The sequence below is a fragment of the Oncorhynchus tshawytscha genome, linkage group LG06 (assembly GCF_018296145.1).
Source record: "Oncorhynchus tshawytscha isolate Ot180627B linkage group LG06, Otsh_v2.0, whole genome shotgun sequence".
In the NCBI taxonomy this organism is placed as follows: domain Eukaryota; kingdom Metazoa; phylum Chordata; class Actinopteri; order Salmoniformes; family Salmonidae; genus Oncorhynchus; species Oncorhynchus tshawytscha.
This window is the reverse complement of record NC_056434.1, coordinates 1,817,378-1,845,034: the sequence shown is the minus strand read 5'-3', so window position 1 is coordinate 1,845,034 and position 27,657 is coordinate 1,817,378. Positions and strand designations below refer to the sequence as shown.

Sequence of the window (27,657 nt, the reverse complement as noted above, 5' to 3'; positions counted from 1 at the left end):
GTTTTGTAGAGTGCAAGGGGCAAATTGAGTTATTGCACACGGGCACTCCGGGGGAGTACGCATTCCCTAACGGAAATATGTGAATACGTGCCATAACGAGCCAATAGGATCTCGCCAGCTCCTCTCTGCCCACCTCCTGGTTTATTCTGCTCACATTGGAAACAACAGGCTGTAGTTCATCTTGGGTTAGATATAAAAAAAATATTTGACACTATTCAGAGGAGCTGGGCTAGGGGTGAGATTGAGAACTCTGTCCCAAAAGACTTGCCTCACTCTATAAACTAAACTACAAAATGGTCCCACACATCCTGAATTTTCACTTAGTAAAAGCCTGTGAGATTGGCTACAGAGGACCGTTCAATTGATGGACGTTCAGTACACTCGAACACCTAGGTTGTGTCCCAAATGGCAACCCCTTATGGGCCCTGGTCAAAAGTAAAGAACTGTTTAGGGAATAGGGTGCCATTTGGGACTGGAAAAATCAATATCATCGTTCACAAATGAATCCAGGATTGTTTCAGAGTAACTGAGTAAAGATGCCAGAATAAAAAGCACCACTTTCTCTTGATTTACAGAGGTTACCAAGGTCCTTTATTCAAGGTGATACAATGATAACTTTCTACTACAGTTCAACCTGCCTTCATTGATGAAGAGCATTCACACAGGTCCAATACTGAATACATTATTGCAGGGTAAGGACAAAGTTTTGATTCATCACAGAAACCCTGTTGCATTTACTGGCAGGGTCACACTGAATGGGGTACCATGTCTTAAAAAGCCTGTCACAACTGCTCACTGAATACTGACTTGCTAAGCAACCATGGACAGGTGTCTAGTGACGGTGTGTACACAGAATTAGTGAAAAAGTGCCTCTGTAGCTCTTTGCGTTCCTGGCTGACTAACGACGTGTGTGTGCGTGTATGTGTGTAGACCTTCGCCCTTAAGGATTTTTAGACCTACTCTACTATATATTTCCCTCCTACAACAGCCAGGAATAAACCTGTTGGGCCTCATTCCCTATATCAGGAATAAACCTGCTGGGCCTCATCCCCTATATAAGGAATAAACCTGCTGGGCCTCATCCCCTATATCAGAAATAAACCTGCTGGGCCTCATCTCCTATATCAGGAAGGAACCAGGCGGGCCTCATCCCCTATATCAGGAAGGAACCAGGCGGGCCTCATCTCCTATTTCAGGAAGGAACCAGGCGGGCCTCATCCCCTATATCTGCAAGGAACCAGGCGGGCCTCATCCCCTATATCTGCAAGGAACCAGGCGGGCCTCATCCCCTATATCTGCAAGGAACCAGGCGGGCCTCATCCCCTATATCTGCAAGGAACCAGGCGGGCCTCATCCCCTATATCTGCAAGGAACCAGGCGGGCCTCATCCCCTATATCTGCAAGGAACCAGGCGGGCCTCATCCCCTATATCTGCAAGGAACCAGGCGGGCCTCATCCCCTATATCTGCAAGGAACCAGGCAGGCCTCATCCCCTATATCTGCAAGGAACCAGGCGGGCCTCATCCCCTATATCTGCAAGGAACCAGGCGGGCCTCATCCCTATATCTGCAAGGAACCAGGCGGGCCTCATCCCCTATATCTGCAAGGAACCAGGCGGGCCTCATCCCTATATCTGCAAGGAACCAGGCGGGCCTCATCCCCTATATCTGCAAGGAACCAGGCGGGCCTCATCCACTATATCTGCAAGGAACCAGGCGGGCCTCATCCCCTATATCAGGAAGGAACCTGCTGGGCCTCATCCCCTATATCAGGAAGGAACCAGGTGGGCTTTGTCTCAAATGGCACCCTATATCAGGAATTAACCTGTTGGTTCATTGAATATCCCTTTGAGCATGGTGAAGTTATTAATTACACTTTGGATGGCGTATCAATAAACCCAGTCAGTACAAAAAATACAATTGTCCTTCCTAACTCAGTAGCCGGAGAGGAAGGAAACTGTTCAGGGATTTCACCATTTGGCCAATGGTGACTTTTAAAACGGTCACAGAGTTTAATGGCTGTGATAAGAGAAAACTGAGGATGGATCAACAACATTGTAGTTACTCCACAATACTAACCTAATTGACAGAGGGAAAAGTAGTAAGCCTGTACAGAATAAAAATATTCCAAAACATGCATCCTGTTGCAACAAGGCACTAAAGTAATAATGCAAAATACAGTTGAAGTCGGAAGTTTACATACATCTTAGCCAAATACATTTAAACTCAGTTTTTCACAATTCCTGACATTTAATCCTAGTAAAAATGTTCTGTCTTAGGTCCGTTAAGATCACCAATTTATTTTAAGAATGTGAAAGGTCAGAATAATAGTAGAAAGAATTATTTATTTCATCTTTTATTTCTTTCATCACATTCCCAGTGGGTCAGAATTTTACATACACTCAATTAGTATTTGGTAGCATTGACTTTAAATTATTTAACTTGGGTCAAACATTTCGGTAGCCTTCCACAAGCTTCCCACAATAAGTTGGGTGAATGTTGGCCCATTCCTCCTGACAGAACTGGTGTAACTGAGTCAGGTTTGTAAGGCCTCCTTGCTCGCACACGCTTTTTCAGTTCTGCCCACAAATTTTCAATAGGATGGAGGTCAGGGCTTTGTGATGGCCACTCCAAAACCTTGACTTTGTTGTCCTTAAGCCATTTTGCCACAACTTTGGAAGTATGCTTGGGGTCAGTTTCCATTTGGAAGACCCATTTGCAACCAAGCTTTAACTTCTTGACTGATGTCTTGAGATGTTGCTTCAATATATCCACATAACTTTCCTTCCTCAAGATGCCATCTATTTTGTGAAGTGTAACAGTCCCTCCTGCAGCAGAGGACCCCCACAACATAAAGCTGCCACCCTCGTGCTTCAAGGTTGGGATGGTGTTCTTCAGCTTGCAAGCCTCCCCTTTTCCTCCAAACATAACGATGGTCATTATGGCCAAACAGTTCTATTTTTGTTTCATCAGACCAGAGGACATTTCTCCAAAAAGTATGATCTTTGTCCCCATGTGCAGTTTGCAAACCGTAGTCTGGCTTTTTTATGGCGGTTTTGGAGCAGTGGCTTCCTTGCTGTGCAGCCTTTCAGGTTATGTCGATATAGGACTCGTTTTACTGTGGATAGAGATACTTTACAACCTGATTCCATCCGGAATCTTCACAAGGTCTTTTGCTGCTGTTCTGGGATTGATTTGCACTTTTCGCACCAAAGTACGTTCATCTCTAGAAGACAGAACGCGTCTCCTTCCTGAGCAGTATGACGGCTGCGTGTTTATACTTGTGTACTATTGTTTGTACAAATGAACGTGGTACCTTCAGGCGTTTGGATATTGCTCTCAAGGATGAGCCACACCTGTGGAGGTCTACAATTTTTTCCTGAGGTCCTGGCTGATTTCTTTTGATTTCCCCATGATGTCAAGCAAAGGGGTACTGAGTTTGAAGGTAGGCCTTGAAATACATCCACAGGTACACCTCAATTGACTCAAATGATGTCAATTAGCCTATCAGAAGCTTCTAAAGCCATTACATAATTTTTTTCTGGAATTTTCCAAGCTATTTAAAGTCACAGTCAACACAGTGTATGTAAACTTCTGACCCACTGGAATTGTGATACAGTGAAATATAAGGGAAATAATCTGTCTGTAAACAATTGTTGGAAAAATTACTTGTGTAAAGTAGATGTCCTAACCGATTTGCCAAAACAATAGTTTGTTAACTTATTGGTGACATGGGGGCAGTATTGAGTAGCTTGGATGAATAAGGTGCCCAGTGTAAACTGCCTGCTACTCTGTTCCAGATGCTAATATATGCATAGTATTAGTAGTATTGGATAGAGAACACTCTGAAGTTTCTAAAACTGTTTGAATGATGTCTGTGAGTATAACAGAACTCATATGGCAGGCAAAAACCTGAGAAAAATCCAACCAGGAAGTGGGAAATCTGAGGCTTGTAGTTTTTTTAAAACTCAGCCCCTATTGTAGATACAGAGGGATATTGATTATGTTGCACTTCCTAAGGCTTCCACTAGATGTCAACCGTCTTTAGAAACTTGTTTGAGGATACTACTATAAAGGAGGGGCTCATGAGAGCTGTTTGAGACAGTGGTCTGGCAGAGTGCCTTGGGCCCATGACACGCGGTCACGAGAGCGCTAGCTCTCGTTCCATTGCTTTTCTACAGACAATGGAATTCTCCGGTTGGAACATTATTGAAGATTTATGTTAAAAACATCCTAAAGATTGATTCTATACTTAGTTTGGCATGTTTCTACGACCTGTAATATAACTTTTTGAACTTTTCGTCCAACGTTGGCTGGACCTGAATGCGCGTTTGGATTTAAATTACCAAACGCCTAACAAAAGAGGCTATTTGGACATAAATGATGGACATTATCGAACAAATCAAACATTTATGGTGGAACTGAGATTCCTGGGAGTGCATTCTGATGAAGATCATCAAAGGTAAGTGAATATTTATAATGCTATTTCTGAGTAATGTTGACTACCCAATATGACGGGTATCTTTTTGGCTGCTTGTTGTCTGAAAGCTGTACTCAGATTATTGCATGGTTTGCTTTTTCTGTAACTTGATGTAGCTCTCTGCAAAATCAATGTTTTAGAACTACTGAACGTAACACGCCAAAGTCAAATGAGATTTTTTGATATAAATATGCACTTTAGCGAACAAAACATACATGTATTGTGTAACATGACGTCCTATGAGTGTCATCCGATGAAGATCATCAAAGGTTAGTGATTAATTTTATCTCTGTGCTTTTTGTGACTCCTCTCTTTGGCTGGAAAAATGGCTGGATTTTTCTGTGACTTGGTGGTGACCTAACATAATCGTTTGTGGTGCTTTCGTTGTAAATCCTTTTTGAAATCAGACACTGTGGTTGGATTAACGAGAATTTTATCTTTAAAATGGTGTAAGATACTTGTATGCTTGAGGAATTATAATTATGAGATTTTTGCTGTTTTGAATTTGGCGCCCTGTACTTTCACTGGCTGTTGGCGATGTGGGACGCGCAGAGAGGTTGACAAGAAATGTGTGGAGTGGTTGAAAAACGAGTTTTAATGACTCCAACCTAAGTGCATATAAACTTCTGACTTCAAATGTATCTCCTCAGTACCACCCCTGGACAGAATGGAGGTAAGCACAGGATAAATCCTAGAGGAAAACCTTTTTCAGTCTGCTTTCCAGCAGACACTGGGAGATGAATTCACCTTTCAGCAGGACAAAAATCTAAAACACAAGGCCAAATCTACACTGGAGTTGCTAAACAAGAAGATAGTGAATCCTGAGTGGCCGAGCTACAGTTTTGATTTAAATCTACGGCAAGACTTTACAATGGTTGCCTAGCAATGATCGGCAACCAATATGACAGAGCAAGAATAAGTTTTGGAAAGAATAATGCTCAAATATTGTACAATCCAGGTGTGCAAAACTCTTAAGTGACTTACCCAGAAAGACAGCTGTAATCGCTACCAAAGGTGCTTCTACAAAGTATTGACTCAGGGGTGTGTATACTTAAATATTCTATTCTATATAATATAATATTCTAAAAACATGTTTAAACTTTGTCATGATGAGGTGTGCAGATGGTGACAAGTTGTTTTCAATTCAGGCTATATAACAACAAAATGTGGAATAAGTCAAGGGGTATGTTAACTTTCTGAAGGCTCTGTAGGTGAGATTCTACCTAATAAAGTCATGCATCATAGTGACCAGTCCCCCTACCACCCATCCCCTGTCCTGCTGTGAGGTTCTCCTACCTGTAGATGGCAGTGTGATGAGGTCCATGATGACAGAGTCAGCTCCTTTAGTGTAGACGGTGATCTGATCTGTTAGCGGGTGTCTCACCACCACAGACATCCTCTTTCTGGTGGAGTCAAACCCCAGAGTGTGGAGCAGCTCAAAGCTTAGCTTCCCCAGGTCAGGTAGCTCCACCGTCACCTGATCAGGTAGCCGGCCAACCAGAGAACACTTGTAGGCACGCGCCGCATACACCAGGGCAGCCTCGTCAGGTGACTCTGCCTCATAGCGGAGCTCTCCTTCCTCTAGGGCCCCGGGCTCTCCCTCGGTAGTGTGAGGAGGGACGGGGGAGAAGGCATGTTCCAAACCCACCGAACCTCCAAGGTGATGCTCCTCATCTAATTTAGTCAGGGTGCTCTCGGCGGAGGGGGAGGAGAGGACACTGGAACATTCGCGGTGGGAGGAGCGGTTGAGGCTGGAAGAGCTGCTGCTGTTGGAGTTGGAGGTGAGACGGCTGGAGGTAAAGCGCTTGATGAAGTCCTCGATAGTCTTCACTGGGGACTTTAGCCCAAACCTCATCCGCACCTGAGAGAGAGGGACAGAGGGTTGGAAACATTAGCTCAAACCTCATCCGCACCTGAGACAGAGGGACAGAGGGTTGGAAACATTAGCCCAAACCTCATCCACACCTGAGACAGAGGGTTGGAAACATTAGCCCAAACCTCATCCGCACCTGAGACAGAGGGACAGAGGGTTGGAGACATTAGCTCAAATCTCATCCACACCGGAGGGAGGGAGGGAGACAGAGGGAGAGAGACATGTCTCCCTCTTGCTATCCGTCTCCCTCGGGTGCTGAGGGACAGCACCAGGCATCTGGCCACAGATACGGCGTGTGTGAATAAGACCGTTACTAAAGGACAAGGGAAACAAACGAGAAACAGTAGGAAAGTGAAATGGCTCAAGATCTAAGATGTGACATTCTACATCTCCATGACTAGATGTGACTATTCTACATCTCCATGACTAGATGTGACTATTCTACATCTCCATGTCTAGATGTGACTATTCTACTGATTTACATCTCCATGACTAGATGTGACTATTCTACATCTCCATGACTAGATGTGACTATTCTACATCTCCATGACTAGATGTGACTATTCTACATCTCCATGACTAGATGTGACTATTCTACATCTCCATGACTAGATGTGACTATTCTACATCTCCATGACTAGATGTGACTATTCTACATCTCCATGACTAGATGTGACTATTCTACATCTCCATGACTAGATGTGACTATTCTACATCTCCATGACTAGATGTGACTATTCTACATCTCCATGACTAGATGTGACTATTCTACTGATTTAGATCTCCATGACTAGATGTGACTATTCTACTGATTTACATCTCCATGACTAGATGTGACTATTCCACATCTCCATGACTAGATGTGACTATTCTACATCTCCATGACTAGATGTGACTATTCTACATCTCCATGTCTAGATGTGACTATTCTCCATCTCCATGTCTAGATGTGACTATTCTCCATCTCCATGTCTAGATGTGACTATTCTACATCTCCATGACTAGATGTGACTATTCTACATCTCCATGACTAGATGTGACTATTCTACATCTCCATGACTAGATGTGACTATTCTACATCTCCATGACTATTCTACGTCTCCCATGACTAGATGTGACTATTCTACATCTCCATGTCTAGATGTGACTATTCTACATCTCCATGTCTAGATGTGACTATTCTCCATCTCCATGTCTAGATGTGACTATTCTACATCTCCATGACTATTCTACATCTCCATGACTAGATGTGACTATTCTACATCTCCATGACTAGATGTGACTATCCTACTGATTTACATCTCCATGTCTAGATGTGACTATTCTACATCTCCATGACTAGATGTGACTATTCTACATCTCCATGTCTAGATGTGACTATTCTACATCTCCATGTGTAGATGTGACTATTCTACATCTCCATGACTATTCTACGTCTCCATGACTAGATGTGACTATTCTACATCTCCATGACTAGATGTGACTATTCTACATCTCCATGACTAGATGTGACTATCCTACTGATTTACATCTCCATGTCTAGATGTGACTATTCTACATCTCCATGACTAGATGTGACTATCCTACTGATTTACATCTCCATGACTAGATGTGACTATTCTACATCTCCATGACTGATTTACACATCTCCATGACTAGATGTGACTATTCTACATCTCCATAACTAGATGTGACTATTCTACATCTCCATGACTAGATGTGATATACAGATCATTATGTAGTGTTGTCTCCTGACTGACATACAGGTCATTATGTAGTGTTGTCCCCTGACTGACATACAGATCATTATGTAATGTTGTCTCCTGACTGACACAATAACATACAGATCATTATGTAGTGTTGTTCCCTGACTGACATACAGATCATTATGTAGTGTTGTCCCCTGACTGACACAATGATATACAGATCATTATGTAGTGTTGTCCCCTGACTGACACAATGACATACAGATCATTATGTAGTGTTGTCCCCTGACTGACACAATGACATACAGATCATCATGTAGTGGATTTCATCATGTATTAATAAGTAGTAATGTGGAATACTGCTGGATTTCATCATGTATTAATAATAAGTAGTAATGTGGAATACTGCTGGATTTCATCATGTAAGTAGTAATGTGGAATACTGCTGGATTTCATCATGTATTAATAAGTAGTAATGTGGAATACTGCTGGATTTCATAATGTATTAATAATAAGTAGTAATGTGGAATACTGCTGGATTTCATCATGTAAGTAGTAATGTGGAATACTGCTGGATTTCATCATGTAATAATAAGTAGTAATGTGGAATACTGCTGGATTTCATCATGTATTAATAAGTAGTAATGTGGAATACTGCTGGATTTCATCATGTAAGTAGTAATGTGGAATACTGCTGGATTTCATCATGTATTAATAAGTAGTAATGTGGTATACTGCTGGATTTCATCATGTAAGTAGTAATGTGGAATACTGCTGTATTTCATCATGTATTAATAAGTAGTAATGTGGAATACTGCTGGATTTCATCATGTAAGTAGTAATGTGGAATACTGCTGGATTTCATCATGTATTAATAAGTAGTAATGTGGAATACTGCTGGATTTCATCATGTATTAATAAGTAGTAATGTGGTATACTGCTGGATTTCATCATGTATTAATAAGTAGTAATGTGGAATACTGCTGGATTTCATCATGTATTAATAAGTAGTAATGTGGTATACTGCTTTAATACGTAGTAATGTGGAATACTTGTCACGCCCTGGTCTTAGTATTTTGTGTTCTCTATATTTATTTGGTCAGCCCAGGGTGTGACATGGGTTTATTTTGTGGTGTGTTTTTGTATTGGGGTTTTAGTAGGTATTGGGATTGTGGCTGAGTAGGGTTGTCTAGGAAAGTCTATGGCTGCCTGAGGCGGTTCTCAATCAGAGTCAGGTGATTATCGTTGTCTCCTATTGGGAACCATATTTAGGTAGCCCGGGTTTCACTGTGTGTTTGTGGGTGATTGTTCCGGTCTCTGTGTTTGTTGTCACAAGATAGGCTGTATAGGTTTTCACATTTCCGTTTGTTGTTTTGTATTGTTCGTATTTATCGTCATTAAAGATGTCTCGATTTAACCACGCTGCATTTTGGTCGGACTCTCCTTCGACGGAAGAAAGCCGTAACAGAATCACCCACCACACACGGACCAAGCAGCGTGGTGACAAGCAGCGACAGCAGAAACAGCGAAAGGAGGAATGGACATGGGAAGACGTTTTGGATGGCAAGGGTTGTTACACTTGGGAGGAGATACTGGCTGGAAGAGATCGCCTCCCATGGGAACAGGTGGAGGCACTTAGGAGAGCAGAGGCAGCCGGAGAGAGGAGCCGACGATACGAGGGAACACGGTTGGCAAGGAAGCCCGAAAGTCAGCCCCAAAAATTTCTTGGGGGCTCAGGGAGAGTGTGGCAGAGTCAGGGTTCAGACCTGAGCCAACTCCCCCTGTTTATCGTGAGGAGCAGCGATCACAGGACTTCTGGACTTGGGAGGAAATATTGGACGGAAAAGGACCCTGGGCACAGCCTGGAGAATATCGCCGCCCCAAAGAAGAACTGGAGGCGGCGAAAGCGGAGAGGCGCTGGTATGAAGAGGCAGCACGGCGACGCGGATGGAAGCCCGAGAGTCAGCCCCAAAAATGTATTGGGGGGGGGCTCACAGGGAGTATGGCTACGCCAGGTAGGAGACCTGCGCAAACTTCCTGTGCTTACCGGGGGGCTAAAAAGACCGGGCAGGCACCGTGTTATGCTGCGGAGCACACGGTGTCTCCAGTGCGGGTGCATAGCCCGGTGCGGTACATACCAGCTCTTTGTATTGGCCGGGCTAGAGTGGGCATCGAGCCAGGTAAGGTTGGGCAGGCTCGGTGCTCAAGAGCTCCAGTGCGCCTGCACGGTCCGGTCTATCCAGTGCCACCTCCACACACCAGTCCTCCGGTGGCAGCTCCCTGCACCAGGCTTCCTGTGCATGTCCTCTACCCAGTGCCAGCACCACGCACCAGGCCTTCAGTGCGCCTCGCCTGTTCAGCACTGCCAGAGCCTTTCTCCTCTCCAGCGCTGTCGGAGTCTCCCGCCTGTTTAGCGCTGCCAGAGCCTTCCTCCTCTCCAGCGCTGCCGGAGTCTCCTGCCTGTTCAGCACAGCCAGAGCTGCCAGTCTGCATGGATCAGCCAGAGCTGCCAGTCTGCATGGATCAGCCAGAGCTGCCAGTCTGCATGGATCAGCCAGAGCTGCCAGTCTGCATGGATCAGCCAGAGCTGCCAGTCTGCATGGATCAGCCAGAGCTGCCCGTCTGCATGGATCAGCCAGAGCTGCCCGTCTGCATGGATCAGCCAGAGCTGCCCGTCTGCATGGATCAGCCAGAGCTGCCCGTCTGCATGGATCAGCCAGAGCTGCCCGTCTGCATGGATCAGCCAGAGCTGCCCGTCTGCATGGATCAGCCAGAGCTGCCCGTCTGCATGGATCAGCCAGAGCTGCCCGTCTGCATGGATCAGCCAGAGCTGCCCGTCTGCATGGATCAGCCAGAGCTGCCCGTCTGCATGGATCAGCCAGAGCTGCCCGTCTGCATGGATCAGCCAGAGCTGCCCGTCTGCATGGATCAGCCAGAGCTGCCCGTCTGCATGGATCAGCCAGAGCTGCCAGTCTGCATGGATCAGCCAGAGCTGCCAGTCTGCATGGATCAGCCAGAGCTGCCAGTCTGCATGGATCAGCCAGAGCTGCCAGTCTGCATGGATCAGCCAGAGCTGCCAGTCTGCATGGATCAGCCAGAGCTGCCAGTCTGCATGGATCAGCCAGAGCTGCCAGTCTGCATGGATCAGCCAGAGCTGCCAGTCTGCATGGATCAGCCAGAGCTGCCAGTCTGCATGGATCAGCCAGAGCTGCCAGTCTGCATGGATCAGCCAGAGCTGCCAGACTGCATGGAGCAGCCAGAGCTGCCAGTCTGCTTGGAGCAGCCAGAGCTGCCAGTCTGCATGGAGCAGCCAGACCTGCCAGTCTGCATGGAGCAGCCAGTCTGCATGGAGCAGCCAGAGCTGCCAGTCTGCATGGAGCAGCCAGAGCTGCCAGTCTGCATGGAGCAGCCAGAGCTGCCAGTCTGCATGGAGCAGCCAGAGCTGCCAGTCTGCATGGAGCAGCCAGAGCTGCCAGTCTGCATGGAGCAGCCAGAGCTGCCAGTCTGCTTGGAGCAGCCAGAGCTGCCAGTCTGCATGGAGCAGCCAGTCTGCATGGAGCAGCCAGAGCTGCCAGTCTGCATGGAGCAGCCAGTCTGCATGGATCAGCCAGAGCTGCCAGTCTGCATGGATCAGCCAGAGCTGCCAGTCTGCATGGATCAGCCAGAGCTGCCAGTCTGCATGGATCAGCCAGAGCTGCCAGTCTGCATGGATCAGCCAGAGCTGCCAGTCTGCATGGATCAGCCAGAGCTGCCAGTCTGCATGGAGCAGCCAGAGCTGCCAGTCTGCATGGAGCAGCCAGAGCTGCCAGTCTGCTGGAGCAGCCAGAGCTGCCAGTCTGCATGGAGCAGCCAGAGCTGCCAGTCTGCATGGAGCAGCCAGTCTGCATGGATCAGCCAGAGCTGCCAGTCTGCATGGATCAGCCAGAGCTGCCAGTCTGCATGGATCAGCCAGAGCTGCCAGTCTGCATGGATCAGCCAGAGCTGCCAGTCTGCATGGATCAGCCAGAGCTGCCAGTCTGCATGGATCAGCCAGAGCTGCCAGTCTGCATGGAGCAGCCAGAGCTGCCAGTCTGCATGGAGCAGCCAGAGCTGCCAGTCTACATGGAGCAGCCAGAGCTGCCAGTCTGCATGGAGCAGCCAGAGCTGCCAGTCTGCATGGAGCAGCCAGTCTGCATGGAGCAGCCAGTCTGCATGGAGCAGCCAGAGCTGCCAGTCTGCATGGAGCAGCCAGAGCTGCCAGTCTGCATGGAGCAGCCAGTCTGCATGGAGCAGCCAGTCTGCATGGAGCAGCCAGAGCTGCCAGTCTGCATGGAGCAGCCAGAGCTGCCAGTCTGCATGGAGCAGCCAGAGCAGCCAGAGCCACCAGTCAGCCAGGATCCGCCAGTCAGCCAGGATCTTCCAGATCCGCCAGTCAGCCAGGATCTTCCAGATCCGCCAGTCAGCCAGGATTCGCCAGTCAGCCGGGATCTGCCAGAGCCTACTACCTGCCTGAGCTTTCTCAGTACTGGGCTTCCCTCGGTCCCGATCTTCCACCTCGGTCCCGAGCTTCCACCTCGGTCCTGAGCTTCCACCTCGGTCCCGGGCTTCCACCTCGGTCCTGAGCTTCCACCTCGGTCCTGAGCTTCCACCTCGGTCCCGAGCTTCCACCTCGGTCCCGAGCTTACACCTCGGTCCCGAGCTTCCACCTCGGTCCCGAGCTTCCACCTCGGTCCCGAGCTGCCCCTCAATCCAGTGGGGTCCTTGGTGAGGGTTATTAGGCCAAGGTCGGCGGCGAGGGTCGCCAATCAAAGGACGCGTTACAGGGGGACTAAGACTTGGTTGGAGTGGGGTCCACGTCCCGAGCCGGAGCCGCCACCGTGGACAGACGCCCACCCGGACCCTCCCTATGGGTTTGAGTGTGCGGCCGGGAGTCCACACCTTGGGGGGTTCTGTCACGCCCTGGTCTTAGTATTTTGTGTTTTCTATATTTATTTGGTCAGGCCAGGGTGTGACATGGGTTTATTTTGTGGTGTGTTTTTGTATTGGGGTTTTAGTAGGTATTGGGATTGTGGCTGAGTAGGGTTGTCTAGGAAAGTCTATGGCTGCCTGAGGCGGTTCTCAATCAGAGTCAGGTGATTATCGTTGTCTCTGATTGGGAACCATATTTAGGTAGCCCGGGTTTCACTGTGTTTGTGGGTGATTGTTCCGGTCTCTGTGTTTGTTGTCACAAGATAGGCTGTATAGGTTTTCACATTTCCGTTTGTTGTTTTTGTATTGTTCGTATTTATCGTCATTAAAGATGTCTCGATTTAACCACGCTGCATTTTGGTCCGACTCTCCTTCGACGGAAGAAAGCCGTAACAATACTGTTGGATTTCATCATGTATTAATAAGTAGTAATGTGGAATACTGTTGGATTTCATCATGTATTAATAAGTAGTAATGTGGAATACTGTTGGATTTCATCATGTAAGTAGTAATGTGGAATACTGTTGGATTTCATCATGTAAGTAGTAATGTGGAATACTGCTGGATTTCATCATGTATTAATAAGTAGTAATGTGGAATACTGCTGGATTTCATCATGTAAGTAGTAATGTGGAATACTGCTGGATTTCATCATGTAAGTAGTAATGTGGAATACTGCTGGATTTCCTCAAGTAAGTAGTAATGTGGAATACTGTTGGATTTCCTCAAGTAAGTAGTAATGTGGAATACTGCTGGATTTCATCACGTAAGTAGTAATGTGGAATACTGCTGGATTTCATCATGTAAGTAGTAATGTGGAATACTGCTTATGCCTGTTGCCAGCGCCTCCAAACATGGATCTATCAGTGCAAAGCTGTTGCTGGGTATTCCTTTGTGCGATTAGCAGCTGTGAAACAAAACAACAGAAATAAAGCATAAAACTCGCTCATATGCTCATACTTGACTTTTGACTACTTTTACTCACTAATGCAAATTTAATGCTCGCACTGTAGAGCCCTGCAGACGTGGAGCTATAGCACTGTAGAGCCCTCCAAACGTGGATCTATAGCACTGTAGAGCCCTGCAGACGTGGAGCTATAGCACTGTAGAGCCCTCCAAACGTGGATCTATAGCACTGTAGAGCCCTCCAAACGTGGATCTATAGCACTGTAGAGCCCTGCAGACGTGGATCTAAGCACTGTAGAGCCCTCCAAACGTGGATCTATAGTACTGTAGAGCCCTCCAAACGTGGATCTATAGTACTGTAGAGCCCTCCAAACGTGGATCTATAGTACTGTAGAGCCCTGCAGACGTGGATCTATAGTACTAAAGAGCCCTCCAAACGTGGATCTATAGTACTGTAGAGCCCTGCAGACGTGGATCTATAGCACTGTAGAGCCCTGCAGACGTGGATCTATAGCACTGTAGAGTCCTACAGACGTGGATCTATAGCACTGTAGAGCCCTCCAAACGTGGATCTATAGCACTGTAGAGCCCTGCAGACGTGGATCTATAGCACTGTAGAGCCCTCCAGACGTGGATCTATAGCACTGTAGAGCCCTCCAGACGTGGATCTATAGCACTGTAGAGCCCTCCAGACGTGGCTGATGAAAGACATTCTTACCCACCAATACCTAAATCTACCCGCGGGTGGCGCTATGGAACGCTTACAACACCTTGTAGAGTCTTATGCCCTGACGAATTGAGGCTGTTCTAAGGGCAAAAGGGGGATGCAACTCAATATCAGCAAGGTGTTCCTAATGTTTTGTACACTCAGTGCCTACCTTCTGCCGTGGCTGATTGGGTGATGACACCACCACTGTGTTACAGATGGTGAGGGCGATGAAGAAGTCGATGATGTCCGTGAGGTCAGAGGGCAGCTGAGAGAGGGACTGGCTGTGGAACCTCTTGAAGGTCATCTGGCTGCTGCAGTGGTTGACCTTCTCCAGGAGCTGAGGGTCAGGGGTGATGTCCTTCTCCTGTTGAAGAGAGAGAGTAGGTTCAGAATAATGTTTTTTGTCATTTTCAGGTCATGGAAATTAGTATTTTTTTTGCATTTAACCCACCACGAGAAACCTACACACAGAAACATAGCCCAGGATCAGCGATGCCTTCTTCAAGGGAAGAACGGAAGAAAAAGGCATCTAGGATAATTAGATTCCCACCAGATTTGACTCGTCTGACTTGTAACAAACTGCCCTCTCCAACACGCTGCTGCCCTCTCCAACACGCTGCTGCCCTCTCCAACACGCTGCTGCCCTCTCCAACACGCTGCTGCCCTCTCCAACACGCTGCTGCCCTCTCCAACACGCTGCTGCCCTCTCCAACACGCTGCTGCCCTCTCCAACACGCTGCTGCCCTCTCCAGCATGCTGCCCTCTCCAGCATGCTGCCCTCTCCAGCACGCTGCCCTCTCCAGCACGCTGCCCTCTCCAGCATGCTGCCCTCTCAGCACGCTGCCCTCTCCAGCACGCTGCCCTCTCCAGCACGCTGCCCTCTCCAGCACGCTGCCCTCTCCAGCACGCTGCCCTCTCCAGCACGCTGCCCTCTCCAGCACGCTGCCCTCTCCAGCACGCTGCCCTCTCCAGCACGCTGCCCTCTCCAGCACATGCTGCCCTCTCCAGCATGCTGCCCTCTCCAGCATGCTGCCCTCTCCAACATGCTGCCCTCTCCAACATGCTGCCCTCTCCAACATGCTGCCCTCTCCAACATGCTGCCCTCTCCATCATGCTGCCCTCTCCATCATGCTGCCCTCTCCATCATGCTGCCCTCTCCATCATGCTGCCCTCTCCATCATCTCCATCATGCTGCCCTCTCCAACCTCTTGGCTACCTGCTGCCCTCCGGTCATACTGTAGATCCCCTCAAACCCAACTATGGACCTTCCAAGCCAGTTCCACTGCTTCTCACCCCCATTCTTCCCTCTATTCAGGGACTGATTTAGACCTGGGACACCAGGTGAGTGCAATAAATGGTCAGGTAAAAATAAAAAAAACAGCAGTACTCTGAACCTCGTAGAGTAAGATTGGAATTCCCCTGCTGTAGCCGATAGACACAGCTCTGAGCCATGTGTTTTAGTAAGTACCATGGGGCTGCTGAATGCAGTGTGTTGTAGTAAGTACCATGGGGCTGCTGAATGCAGTGTGTTGAGTAATAATGGAGTAATGAGTACTATGGGGCTGCTGAATGCAGTGTGTTGAGTAATAATGGAGAGGTAAGTACCATGGGGCTGCTGAATGCAGTGTGTTGTAGTAAGTACCATGGGGATGCTGAATGCGGTGTGTTGAGTAATAATGGAGTGATAAGTACCATGGGGCTGCTGAATGCAGTGTGTTGTAGTAAGTACCATGGGGCTGCTGAATGCAGTGTGTTGAGTAATAATGGAGAGGTAAGTACCATGGGGCTGCTGAATGCAGTGTGTTGTAGTAAGTACCATGGGGCTGCTGAATGCAGTGTGTTGAGTAATAATGGAGTAATAAGTACCATGGGGCTGCTGAATGCAGTGTGTTGAGTAATAATGGAGTGGTAAGTACCATGAGGCTGCTGAATGCAGTGTGTTGCAGTAAGTACCATGGGGCTGCTGAATGCAGTGTGTTGAGTAATAATGGAGTAATGAGTACCATGGGGCTGCTGAATGCAGTGTGTTGAGTAATAATGGAGTAGTAAGTACCATGGGGCTGCTGAATGCAGTGTGTTGTCATAAGTACCATGGGGCTGCTGAATGCAGTGTGTTGAGTAATAATGGAGTAGTAAGTACCATCAGGCTGCTGAATGCAGTGTGTTGTAGTAAGTACCATGGTGCTGCTGAATGCAGTGTGTTGGGTAATAATGGAGTGATAAGTACCATGGGCTGCTGAATGCAGTATTGAGTAAAAATGGAGTAGTAAGTACCATGGGGCTGCTGAATGCAGTGTGTTGAGTAATAAATTGAGTAGTACGTACCATGGGGCAGCTGAATGCAGTGTGTTGAGTAATAATGGAGTAGTAAGTATCATGGGGCTGCTGAATGCAGTGTGTTGAGTAATAATGGAGTGGTAAGTACCATGGGGCTGCTGAATGCAGTGTGTTGCAGTAAGTACCATGGGGCTGCTGAATGCAGTGTGTTGAGTAATAATGGAGTAGTAAGTACCATGGGGCTGCTGAATGCAGTGTGTTGAGTAATAATGGAGTAGTAAGTACCATGGGGCTGCTGAATGCAGTGTGTTGAGTAATAATGGAGTAGTAAGTACCATGGGGCTGCTGAATGCAGTGTGTTGAGTAATAATGGAGTAGTAAGTACCATGGGGCTGCTGAATGCAGTGCGTTGAGTAATAATGGAGTAGTAAGTACTATGGGGCTGCTGAATGCAGTGTGTTGAGTAATAATAGAGTAGTAAGTACCATGGGGCTGCTGAATGCAGTGTGTTGTAGTAAGTACCATGGGGCTGCTGAATGCAGTGTGTTTGGACAGGATGCTGGCCCTCTTGGCTTCGGCCCGGCTGCCAGTCCTGCGGTGGGACTTGGTGCTCTGGGAGCGCAGCACCACCTTGGCAGCACTCTGGTTGCTGGTGACGCTGTCCCGTCTGGGCAAGGTGCCACTGTGGGACGTACAGTCCTCCTCCTCTGAGTCCACCAGGTCCTGGTACATGGCCAGACGCCTCGCTGGTGAGGACAGACAACACAGAATATTATAATACAAAGCTGCTACTAGAATTCAAACTTCCTCAATCCTAGATAAACAACAACAGTGTGATCTAGCAGACTGCAGTGCGAGATGGGTTATATTCATTAGGTCACGCAACGTAACACGTTTACATTTTTTTTGCAGTTAGTCCCACCCTGTTTCATTCTGTTTAGTGTCTAATGAATACACCCCAGGCCTCCCTCACTGTTCACGTCGTGGGAGTACTATCTTCTAACCCTACAGTCTCACCGTAACCCTACAGTAGTGTCTCACCGTAACCCTACAGTACAGTCTCACCGTAACCCTACAGTACGGTCTCACCGTAACCCTACAGTACGGTCTCACCGTAACCCTACAGTACGGTCTCACCGTAACCCTACAGTCTCACCGTAACCCTACAGTCTCACCGTAACCCTAGTCTCACCGTAACCCTACAGTCTCACCGTAACCCTACAGTCTCACCGTAACCCTACATTCTCACCGTAACCCTACGGTCTCACCGTAACCCTACGGTCTCACCGTAACCCTACAGTCTCACCGTAACCCTACAGTCTCACCGTAACCCTACATTCTCACCGTAACCCTACGGTCTCACCGTAACCCTACGGTCTCACCGTAACCCTACGGTCTCACCGTAACCCTACGGTCTCACCGTAACCCTACAGTCTCACCGTAACCCTACAGTATGGTCTCACCATTGGCATCATGACTATACTCCACCCCGGCCACCGTACATCTCCTGAACACCATCTTGTTCTCTGTGAGTGTTCCGGTCTTGTCAGAGAAGATGTACTGCATCTGCCCAAGGTCTTCGGTGATGTTCAGAGCTCTACACTGCAGATGAGAGTCAGTCTCCTCATCGTACAGGTCTTGGTCCTGATGGATGAAATACACCTGGCAGATCTTCACAATCTCTATGGACACGAACAGCGAGACGGGGATCAGGACCTAAAGACGGAAGAGATTCTGTTACAGACAAAGACGTCTTTTGGAGGGAGACAACAACAAGAGCAGGAAACCCAACACAGTCATGTATACCTCTGACAGGACAGATTACAAAGTCTGAGAATGTGTTCCAAATGGAACCCTATTCCCTATGTAGTGCACTACTTTAGACCAGAGCCCTATTCCCTATGTAGTGCACTACTTTAGACCAGAGCCCTATTCCCTATATAGTGCACTACTTCAGACCAGTGCCCTTTTCCCTATATAGTGCACTACTTTAGACCAGAGCCCTATTCCCTATATAGTGCACTACTTTAGACCAGAACCCTATTCCCTATATAGTGCACTACTTTAGACCAGCGCCCTATTCCCTACATAGTGCACTACTTTAGACCAGAACCCTATTCCCTACATAGTGCTCTACTTAGGACCAGCGCCCTATTCCCTACATAGTGCACTACTTAGGACCAGCGCCCTATTCCCTATATAGTGCACTACTTTAGACCAGCGCCCTATTCCCTATATAGTGCACTACTTTAGACCAGAGCTCTATTCCCCTATATAGTGCACTACTTAGGACCAGCACCCTATTCCCTACATAGTGCTCTACTTAGGACCAGCGCCCTATTCCCTATATAGTGCTCTACTTAGGACCAGCGCCCTATTCCCTACATAGTGCTCTACTTAAGACCAGCGCCCTATTCCCTATATAGTGCTCTACTTAAGACCAGCGCCCTATTCCCTATATAGTGCACTACTTTAGACCAGCGCCCTATTCCCTATATAGTGCACTACTTTAGACCAGAGCTCTATTCCCTATATAGTGCACTACTTAGGACCAGCGCCCTATTCCCTATATAGTGCTCTACTTAGGACCAGCGCCCTATTCCCTACATAGTGCTCTACTTAAGACCAGCACCCTATGGACCATTTGGGCAACATCCTGTGTCTTTGGTGGAAACATTGTAAAAATCATTGTGGTGACTTGTAACTGATAGGGATGTGAAGGGAGACATCTACATTGGAAGAAAAGTATGTGAACCATTTGGAAGAACCTGGATTTCTGCATACATTTGTCATAAAATGTGATCTGACCATCTAAGTCACAACAGACACACAGTGTGCTTAATCTAATCACACACAAATTGTATTTCTCTTCTATAATGAATACATAATTTAAACATTCACAGTGTAGGTTGGGAAAAGTATGTGAACCCCCCTGGGCTAATGACTTCTCCAAAAGCTAGTTGGAGTCAGGAGTCAGCTAACCTGGAGTCCAGTCATTGAGACGAGATTGGAGATGTTGGTTAGAGCTGACCTGCCCCATACCAAACACTCACAAAATTTGAGTTGGCTATTCACAAGAAGCACTGCCTGATGTGAGCCATCCATCGAACAAAAAGAATCAATCTAATCACAATCTAAGAAGACCGGAGATTAAGAAGGAGGGTCAACCAGTTATTAAATCCAAGGGTTCACATACTTCTCCCACCCTGCACTGTGAATGTTTACACAGTGTGTTCAATAAAGACATGAACATATAATTGTTTGTGTTATTAGTTTAGGCAGACTGTGTTTGTCTATTGTTGTGACCTGGATGAAGATCAGATAAAATGTTATGACCAATTTAAGCAGAAATCCAGGTGATTCCAAAGGGTTCACATACCTTTTATTGTTGCTGTATCTGATCAACACATTTAGGAACAGGAGAGAAAATACCACAGATTCCATTTCACACAAAAACAGAGCTTTGTGGGAGACTAAGCTTGAGGTGGCTTGTGACTGACAAGGTTGTAGACGGAGACATTTACGTGACTAACACCTTAAGACATAGACAACACCATCATATATAACTCCGATAGAAGACGTACATTTATCTGGAGACATTTATTGAACTTTGTGCTGCTGCTACATGGGGACATTAAGGGTTCTACCATACTAAGGGGACATTATGGGTTTCTACCATCCTAAGGGGACATTAAGGGTTTCTACCATCCTAAGGGGGAATTAAGGGTTCTACCATACTAAGGGGACATTAAAGGTTCTACCATACTAAGGGGACATTAAGGGTTCTACCATACTAAGGGGACATTAAGGGTTTCTACCATCCTAAGGGGGAATTAAGGGTTCTACCATACTAAGGGGACATTAAAGGTTCTACCATACTAAGGGGACATTAAGGGTTCTACCATACTAAGGGGACATTAAGGGTTTCTACCATCCTAAGGGGGAATTAAGGGTTCTACCATACTAAGGGGACATTAAAGGTTCTACCATACTAAGGGGACATTAAGGGTTTCTACCATACTAAGGGGACATTAAAGGTTCTACCATACTAAGGGGACATTAAGGGTTTCTACCATACTAAGGGGACATTAAGGGTTCTACCATACTAAGGGGGACATTAAGGGTTCTACCATACTAAGGGGACATTAAGGGTTCTACCATACTAAGGGGACATTAAGGGTTCTACCATACTAAGGGGACATTAAGGGGTTCTACCATACTAAGGGGACATTAAGGGGTTCTACCATACTAAGGGGACATTAAGGGTTTCTACCATACTAAGGGGACATTAAGGGTTCTACCATACTAAGGGGACATTAAGGGTTTCTACCATACTAAGGGGACATTAAGGGTTCTACCATACTAAGGGGACATTAAGGGTTTCTACCATACTAAGGGGACATTAAGGGTTTCTACCATACTAAGGGGACATTAAGGGTTCTACCATACTAAGGGGACATTAAGGGTTTCACCATACTAAGGGGACATTAAGGGTTCCACCATACTAAGGGGACATTAAAGGTTCTACCATACTAAGGGGACATTAAGGGTTTCTACCATACTAAGGGGACATTAAGGGTTCTACCATACTAAGGGGGACATTAAGGGTTCTACCATACTAAGGGGACATTAAGGGTTCTACCATACTAAGGGGACATTAAGGGTTCTACCATACTAAGGGGACATTAAGGGTTCTACCATACTAAGGGGACATTAAGGGTTTCTACCATCCTAAGGGGGAATTAAGGGTTCTACCATACTAAGGGGACATTAAAGGTTCTACCATACTAAGGGGACATTAAGGGTTTCTACCATACTAAGGGGACATTAAAGTTTCTACCATACTAAGGGGACATTAAGGGTTTCTACCATACTAAGGGGGACATTAAGGGTTCTACCATACTAAGGGGGACATTAAGGGTTCTACCATACTAAGGGGACATTAAGGGTTCTACCATACTAAGGGGACATTAAGGGTTCTACCATACTAAGGGGACATTAAGGGGTTCTACCATACTAAGGGGACATTAAGGGGTTCTACCATACTAAGGGGACATTAAGGGTTTCTACCATACTAAGGGGACATTAAGGGTTCTACCATACTAAGGGGACATTAAGGGTTTCTACCATACTAAGGGGACATTAAGGGTTTCTACCATACTAAGGGGACATTAAGGGTTTCTACCATACTAAGGGGACATTAAGGGTTTCTACCATACTAAGGGGACATTAAGGGTTTCTACCATACTAAGGGGACATTAAGGGTTTCTACCATACTAAGGGGACATTAAGGGTTCCACCATACTAAGGGGACATTAAGGGTTTCTACCATACTAAGGGGACATTAAGGGTTTCTACCATACTAAGGGGACATTAAGGGTTCTACCATACTAAGGGGACACAGTTTATAGGTAGAAACTGAGCTGCACTTTGTTGGCGACCCGAATATATTTTATATTTGAGGTTCTTCAAAGTAGCCACCCTTTGCACTGATGACAGCTTTGCACTTTTGGCATTCTCTCAACCAGCTTCATGAGGTAGTCACCTGGAATGCATTTCAATTAACAGGTGTGCCTTGTTAAAGTTAATTTGTGGAATTTATTTCCTTCTTAATGTGTTTAAGCCAATCAGTTGTGTTGTGAAAAGGTAGGGGTGGTATACAGAAGAAATAGGGTCTTTTTGCCATATTATGGCAAGAACAGCTCAAATAAGCAAAGAGAAATGACAGTCCATCATTACTTTAAGACATAATGGTCAGTCAATACGGAAAATTAAGAACTTTGAAAGATTCTTCAAGTGCAGTCGCAAAAACCATCAAGCGCTATGATGAAACTGGCTCTCAAACTGGCCTCAGAACTTGCAGGCCAAATAAATAAATGCTTCACAGAGTTCAAGTAACAGACATCTCAACATCAACTGTTCAGAGGAGACTGTGTGAATCAGGTCTTCATGGTCAAATTGCTGCAAAGAAACCACTACTAAAGGACACCAATAAGAAGAGACTTGCTTGGACCAAGAAACATGAGCAATGGACATTAGACTGGTGGAAATCTGTCCTTTGGTCTGATGAGTCCAAATTAGAGATTTTTGGTTCCAACTGCCGTTGTCCTTGTCAGACACAGAGTAGGTGAACGGATGATCTCCGCATTTGTGGGGTGACACCGTCATTTGCTGGTGACACCGTCTGTGAATTATTTACAATATGTCGTGACATCACTATCATTAATGTGATGACTGTTATTTATCGAATATTACCTACTATGTTTAATTGACACACGATTCAATTAAATAATTTAACAATTAATTCATTAGGAATATTAGGACACCATGGGAAAAGTTTGTTTAAAGAGTGACCCTCTCCCGACTTAATCTAAAGATATATAGATATCTCTTCCATCAATAAATACAGTATTAATTATTACATCTCGTTCTGAGCACAGCATAATTCTTGATATCTGCACGAACGCTAGCCTAATTGATGAATCACCGAAACACAAATTGGCTTAATTATTTATTTACTAACTAACTAAATCCTCACACAGAATACGTAAACACATACAGCACAGGTTATTGATTCCATACATTACACAATGATAACAGGTCCCTAGTGGACTAACAAAAACATGACCGTTTGGTTATGCAATGGAAGGGATGGGATGGGTAGGTAAGGAGAGGGGGAGACAGAGAGACAACTTATTGTACATACTTTAAGAAACTACCCTCACTGTAGCCAGAATATTTAGCACCCTAACAACCGCTCATTCGGATTACAAATGCAATATATTTACGCATAGATGTCTTTCTCTGTAGTCTCTGTTGAAACCACTCAATCCGTCTATGGGGAGTAGTTTGGTGTAATTCTCTGGTTGTCCACCAGGGGCCACAATGTCCTTAGTTATAGGCTTTTTTGTGTTGGAGTGTTCTTAGGATGGATACTTCAGGTGTACCACACGGTGGTGAGGGGGAAATGATCTACACTCTCGTCTTTGGTTGAATGTCCTAGACTACTGTACATACCCAGTTGCATACTGAATGTTTGGTCTAGTGTCTTTACCTTCTTCAATCGTCGAGAGTTTCAGAGGGTCTTAGCCACCGCTCCACGCTGTCTGATCTTGTAGTTTTGAGCATTTCAGCGTGTGGACCACACCCTCACGTTCTCTGGTCTCAATGGTTGATTATTCAGGGTACAGCTAGGACTACTTTACATGCCGGCATGTTTTGGTCTGATGTAAATGTCGTTAGCACTCTGGTCGGAAAGGCGGTTCCATCATCATGTTGACATGAACTCTGAGCTCACGTGGGCGTCGCTACTGACTGGGCACAAGTTTCCATGTAACACTATTCTCATTTAGAAGGCTAAGAGTGGCTACTTTGAAGAATCTCAAATATATTTTGATTTGTTGAACAATGTTTTTGGTTACCACATAATTCCATATGTGTTATTTCATAGTTTTGATGTCTACAATCATTCTACAATGTAGAAAATAGTACAAATAAAGAAAAACCCTTGAGTAGGTCTGTCCAAACTGTTGCCTGCTACTGTATGACCTTCTCTATCTAGTGCAGATGGAACAGTGGTCGGTTGTGAGTGATATATCAATGTCCTCTATGTTGTTCGTTTATACGATGGGACTGAATTTAAATGTGGATGGGATCCTTTTAATGGAAGGTGCTGCAAAAGGTCCAACCTGGATGGACAATAAAGTTATATTCTATCCCTAACCTACTGCCAAATGTATGATCATACTAGAGAGACATATTTCCCTCAGATTACCCAGACCCACTCAGACCTTAGAAAACAAATAAACTCCCATATTTATTTGGTGAATCACAGCAGCAAGATGTGCCCTGTTGCCACAAGAAAAGGTCAACCAGTGAAGAACAAACACCATTGTAAATACAACCCATATTTATGTTTATTTATTTTCCCTTTTGTAGTTTAACCATTTGCACATTGATACAACACTGTATATAGACATAATATAACATTTGAAATGTCTTTATTCTTTTAAAACTTCTGTGAGTGTAATGTTTACTGTTAATTTCCAAATTATTTCCCTTTTGTTTGCCTAATTCACTTGCTTTGGCAATGTAAATATACACCGAGTACACCAGACATTAGGAACACCTTCCTAATATTTAGTTGCACCCTCCCACCTCCCTTTGCCGTCAGAACAGCCTCAATTTGACAGGACATGGACTCCGCAAGGCGCCGAAAGCGCTCCACAGGGATGCTGGCCCATGTTGACTCCAATGCTTCCCACAGTTGTGTCAAGTTGGCTGGATGTCCTTTGGGTGGTGGACCATTCTGTATACACACAGGAGACTGTTGAGTGTGAAAAACCCAGCAGCGTTGCAGTTCTTGACATAGTCAAACGGGTGTGACAGGCACCTACTACCATACCCCGTTCAAAAGGCACTCAAATCTTTAGTCTTGCCCGTTCACCCTCTGAATGGCACACACACACAATCCATGTGTAATTGTCTCAAAGCTTAAAAATCCTTCTTCAACCTGTCTCCTCCCCTTCGTCTACACTGATTGAAGTGGTTTTAACAAGTGACATCAATAAGGGATCATAGCTTTCACCTGGATTCAACAAAACTAAGGAGATGATTGTGGACTTCAGGAAACAGCAGAGGGAACACCCTCCCTTCCACATCGATGGAACAGTAGTGGAGAGGGTAGCAAGTTAAGTTCCTCGGCGTACACATCACAGACAAACTGAATTGGTCCACCCACACAGACAGCATCGTGAAGAAGGCGCAGCAGCGCCTCTTCAACCTCAGGAGGCTGAAGAAATGTGGCTTGTCACCAAACGCACTCACAAACTTCTACAGATGCACAATCGAGAGCATCCTGGCGGGCTGTATCACCCCCTGGTACGGCAACTGCTCCGCCCACAACCGTAAGGCAACGCATCACCGGGGGCAAACTACCTGCCCTCCAGGACACCTACACCACCCGATGTTACAGGAAGGCCATAAAGATCATCAAGGACAACAACCACCCGAGCCTCTGCCTGTTCACCTCGCTATCATCCAGAAGGCGAGGTCAGTACAGCTGCATCAAAGCTGGGACCGAGAGACTGAAAAACAGCTTCTATCTCAAGGCCATCAGACTGTTAAACAGCCACCACTAACATTGAGTGGCTACTGCCAACACACTGTCAATGACACTGACTCTACTCCAGCCACTTTAATCATGGGAATTGATGGGAAATTATGTAAATATATCACTAGCCACTTTAAACAATGCTACCTTATATAATGTTTACATACCCTACATTATTCATCTCATATGTATACGTAGATACTGTACTCTATATCATCGACTGCATCCTTATGTAATACATGTATCACTAGCCACTTTAAAAATGCCACTTGGTTTACATACTCATCTCATATGTATATACTGTACTGTACTGCATCTTGCCTATGCCGCTCTGTACCATCACTCATTCATATATCTTTATGTACATATTCTTTATCCCCTTACACTTGTGTGTATAAGACAGTAGTTTTGGAATTGTTAGTTAGATTACTTGTTGGTTATTACTGCATTGTCGGAACTAGAAGCACAAGCATTTCGCTACACTCGCATTAACATCTGCTAACCATGTGTATGTGACAAATAAAATTTGATTTGATTTGATTCACCTGGTCAGTCTGTCATGGAAAGAGCAGGCCCGACCAACCAGTGCTCCCGCACATTAGCTAACCGGGCTATCTGCATTGTGTCCCACCACCCACCAACCCCTCTTTACGCTGCTGCTACTCTCTGTTCATCATATACTGTATGCATAGTCACTTTAACTATACCTACATGTACAAACTACCTCAATCAGCCTGACTAACCGATGTCTGTATGTAGCCTCGCTACTTTTTTAGCCTCGCTACTGTTATAGCCTCGCTACTGTATATAGCCTGTCTTTTTACTGTTGTTTTATTTCTTTACCTACTTATTGTTCACCTAATACCTTTTTTGCACTATTGGTTAGAGCCTGTAAGTAAGCATTTCACTGTAAGGTCTACACCTGTGGTATTCAGCAATTCACTGTAAGGTCTACACCTGTTATATTCAGCGCACGTGACAAATAAACATTCATTTGATTTATTCTTAATGTGTTGTACACTCAGTGTATGTTTTCCATGCCAATAAAGCCCATTGGTCGAGAGGGAGTTGAATAGAATAGAGAGGGCGTACCTGAAAGACGATGATCATGGTGAGGAAGAGATAGATGGCAGACAGGACAGGTGACAGCTCGGCTCCTTCAGGACTAAGGACATCAAACACGGGTCTCTTATCTCCGTATTGATACATCCACAAGCCATGACCTAACACAACAAGGTCAAAGGTCATTATAGACTAACTACATCCACAACCCTGGAGAATCAACAGGTCAATTAGGTCAAATCAATTAAATCAAATTCAGGTCAGGTCATGTCATGACAGCTAGAAAAGATGTGGCCTTGTTACAGGCTGTTATGTATATATTCTATGTCCATGTTACCTGTTATGTATATATTCTATGTTACAGGCTGTTATGTATATATTCTATGTCCATGTTACAGGCTGTTATGTATATATTCTATGTCCTTGTTACAGGCTGTTATGTATATATTCTAGGTCCATGTTACAGGCTGTTATGTATATATTCTAGGTCCATGTTACAGGCTGTTACAGGCTGTTATGTATATATTCTATGTCCTTGTTACAGGCTGTTATGTATATATTCTAGGTCCATGTTACAGGCTGTTAT

At 45.7% G+C, this 27,657-nt stretch overlaps 1 protein-coding gene across 1 annotated transcript in view; it reads right to left on the bottom strand.

Annotated features, from left to right (window-relative positions):
- atp10a (ATPase phospholipid transporting 10A) overlaps positions 1-27,657 on the bottom strand; it is a 135,711-nt gene that overhangs the window by 51,330 nt on the left and 56,724 nt on the right. The window contains exons 6-10 of the mRNA XM_042322815.1: positions 27,102-27,232; positions 18,361-18,613; positions 17,420-17,643; positions 14,790-14,984; positions 5,776-6,340 (exon numbers count right to left, since the gene is read on the bottom strand). Of these exons, the coding sequence (XP_042178749.1) occupies positions 5,776-6,340; positions 14,790-14,984; positions 17,420-17,643; positions 18,361-18,613; positions 27,102-27,232 (1,368 nt within the window). The remainder of the gene's footprint in view (positions 1-5,775; positions 6,341-14,789; positions 14,985-17,419; positions 17,644-18,360; positions 18,614-27,101; positions 27,233-27,657) is intronic.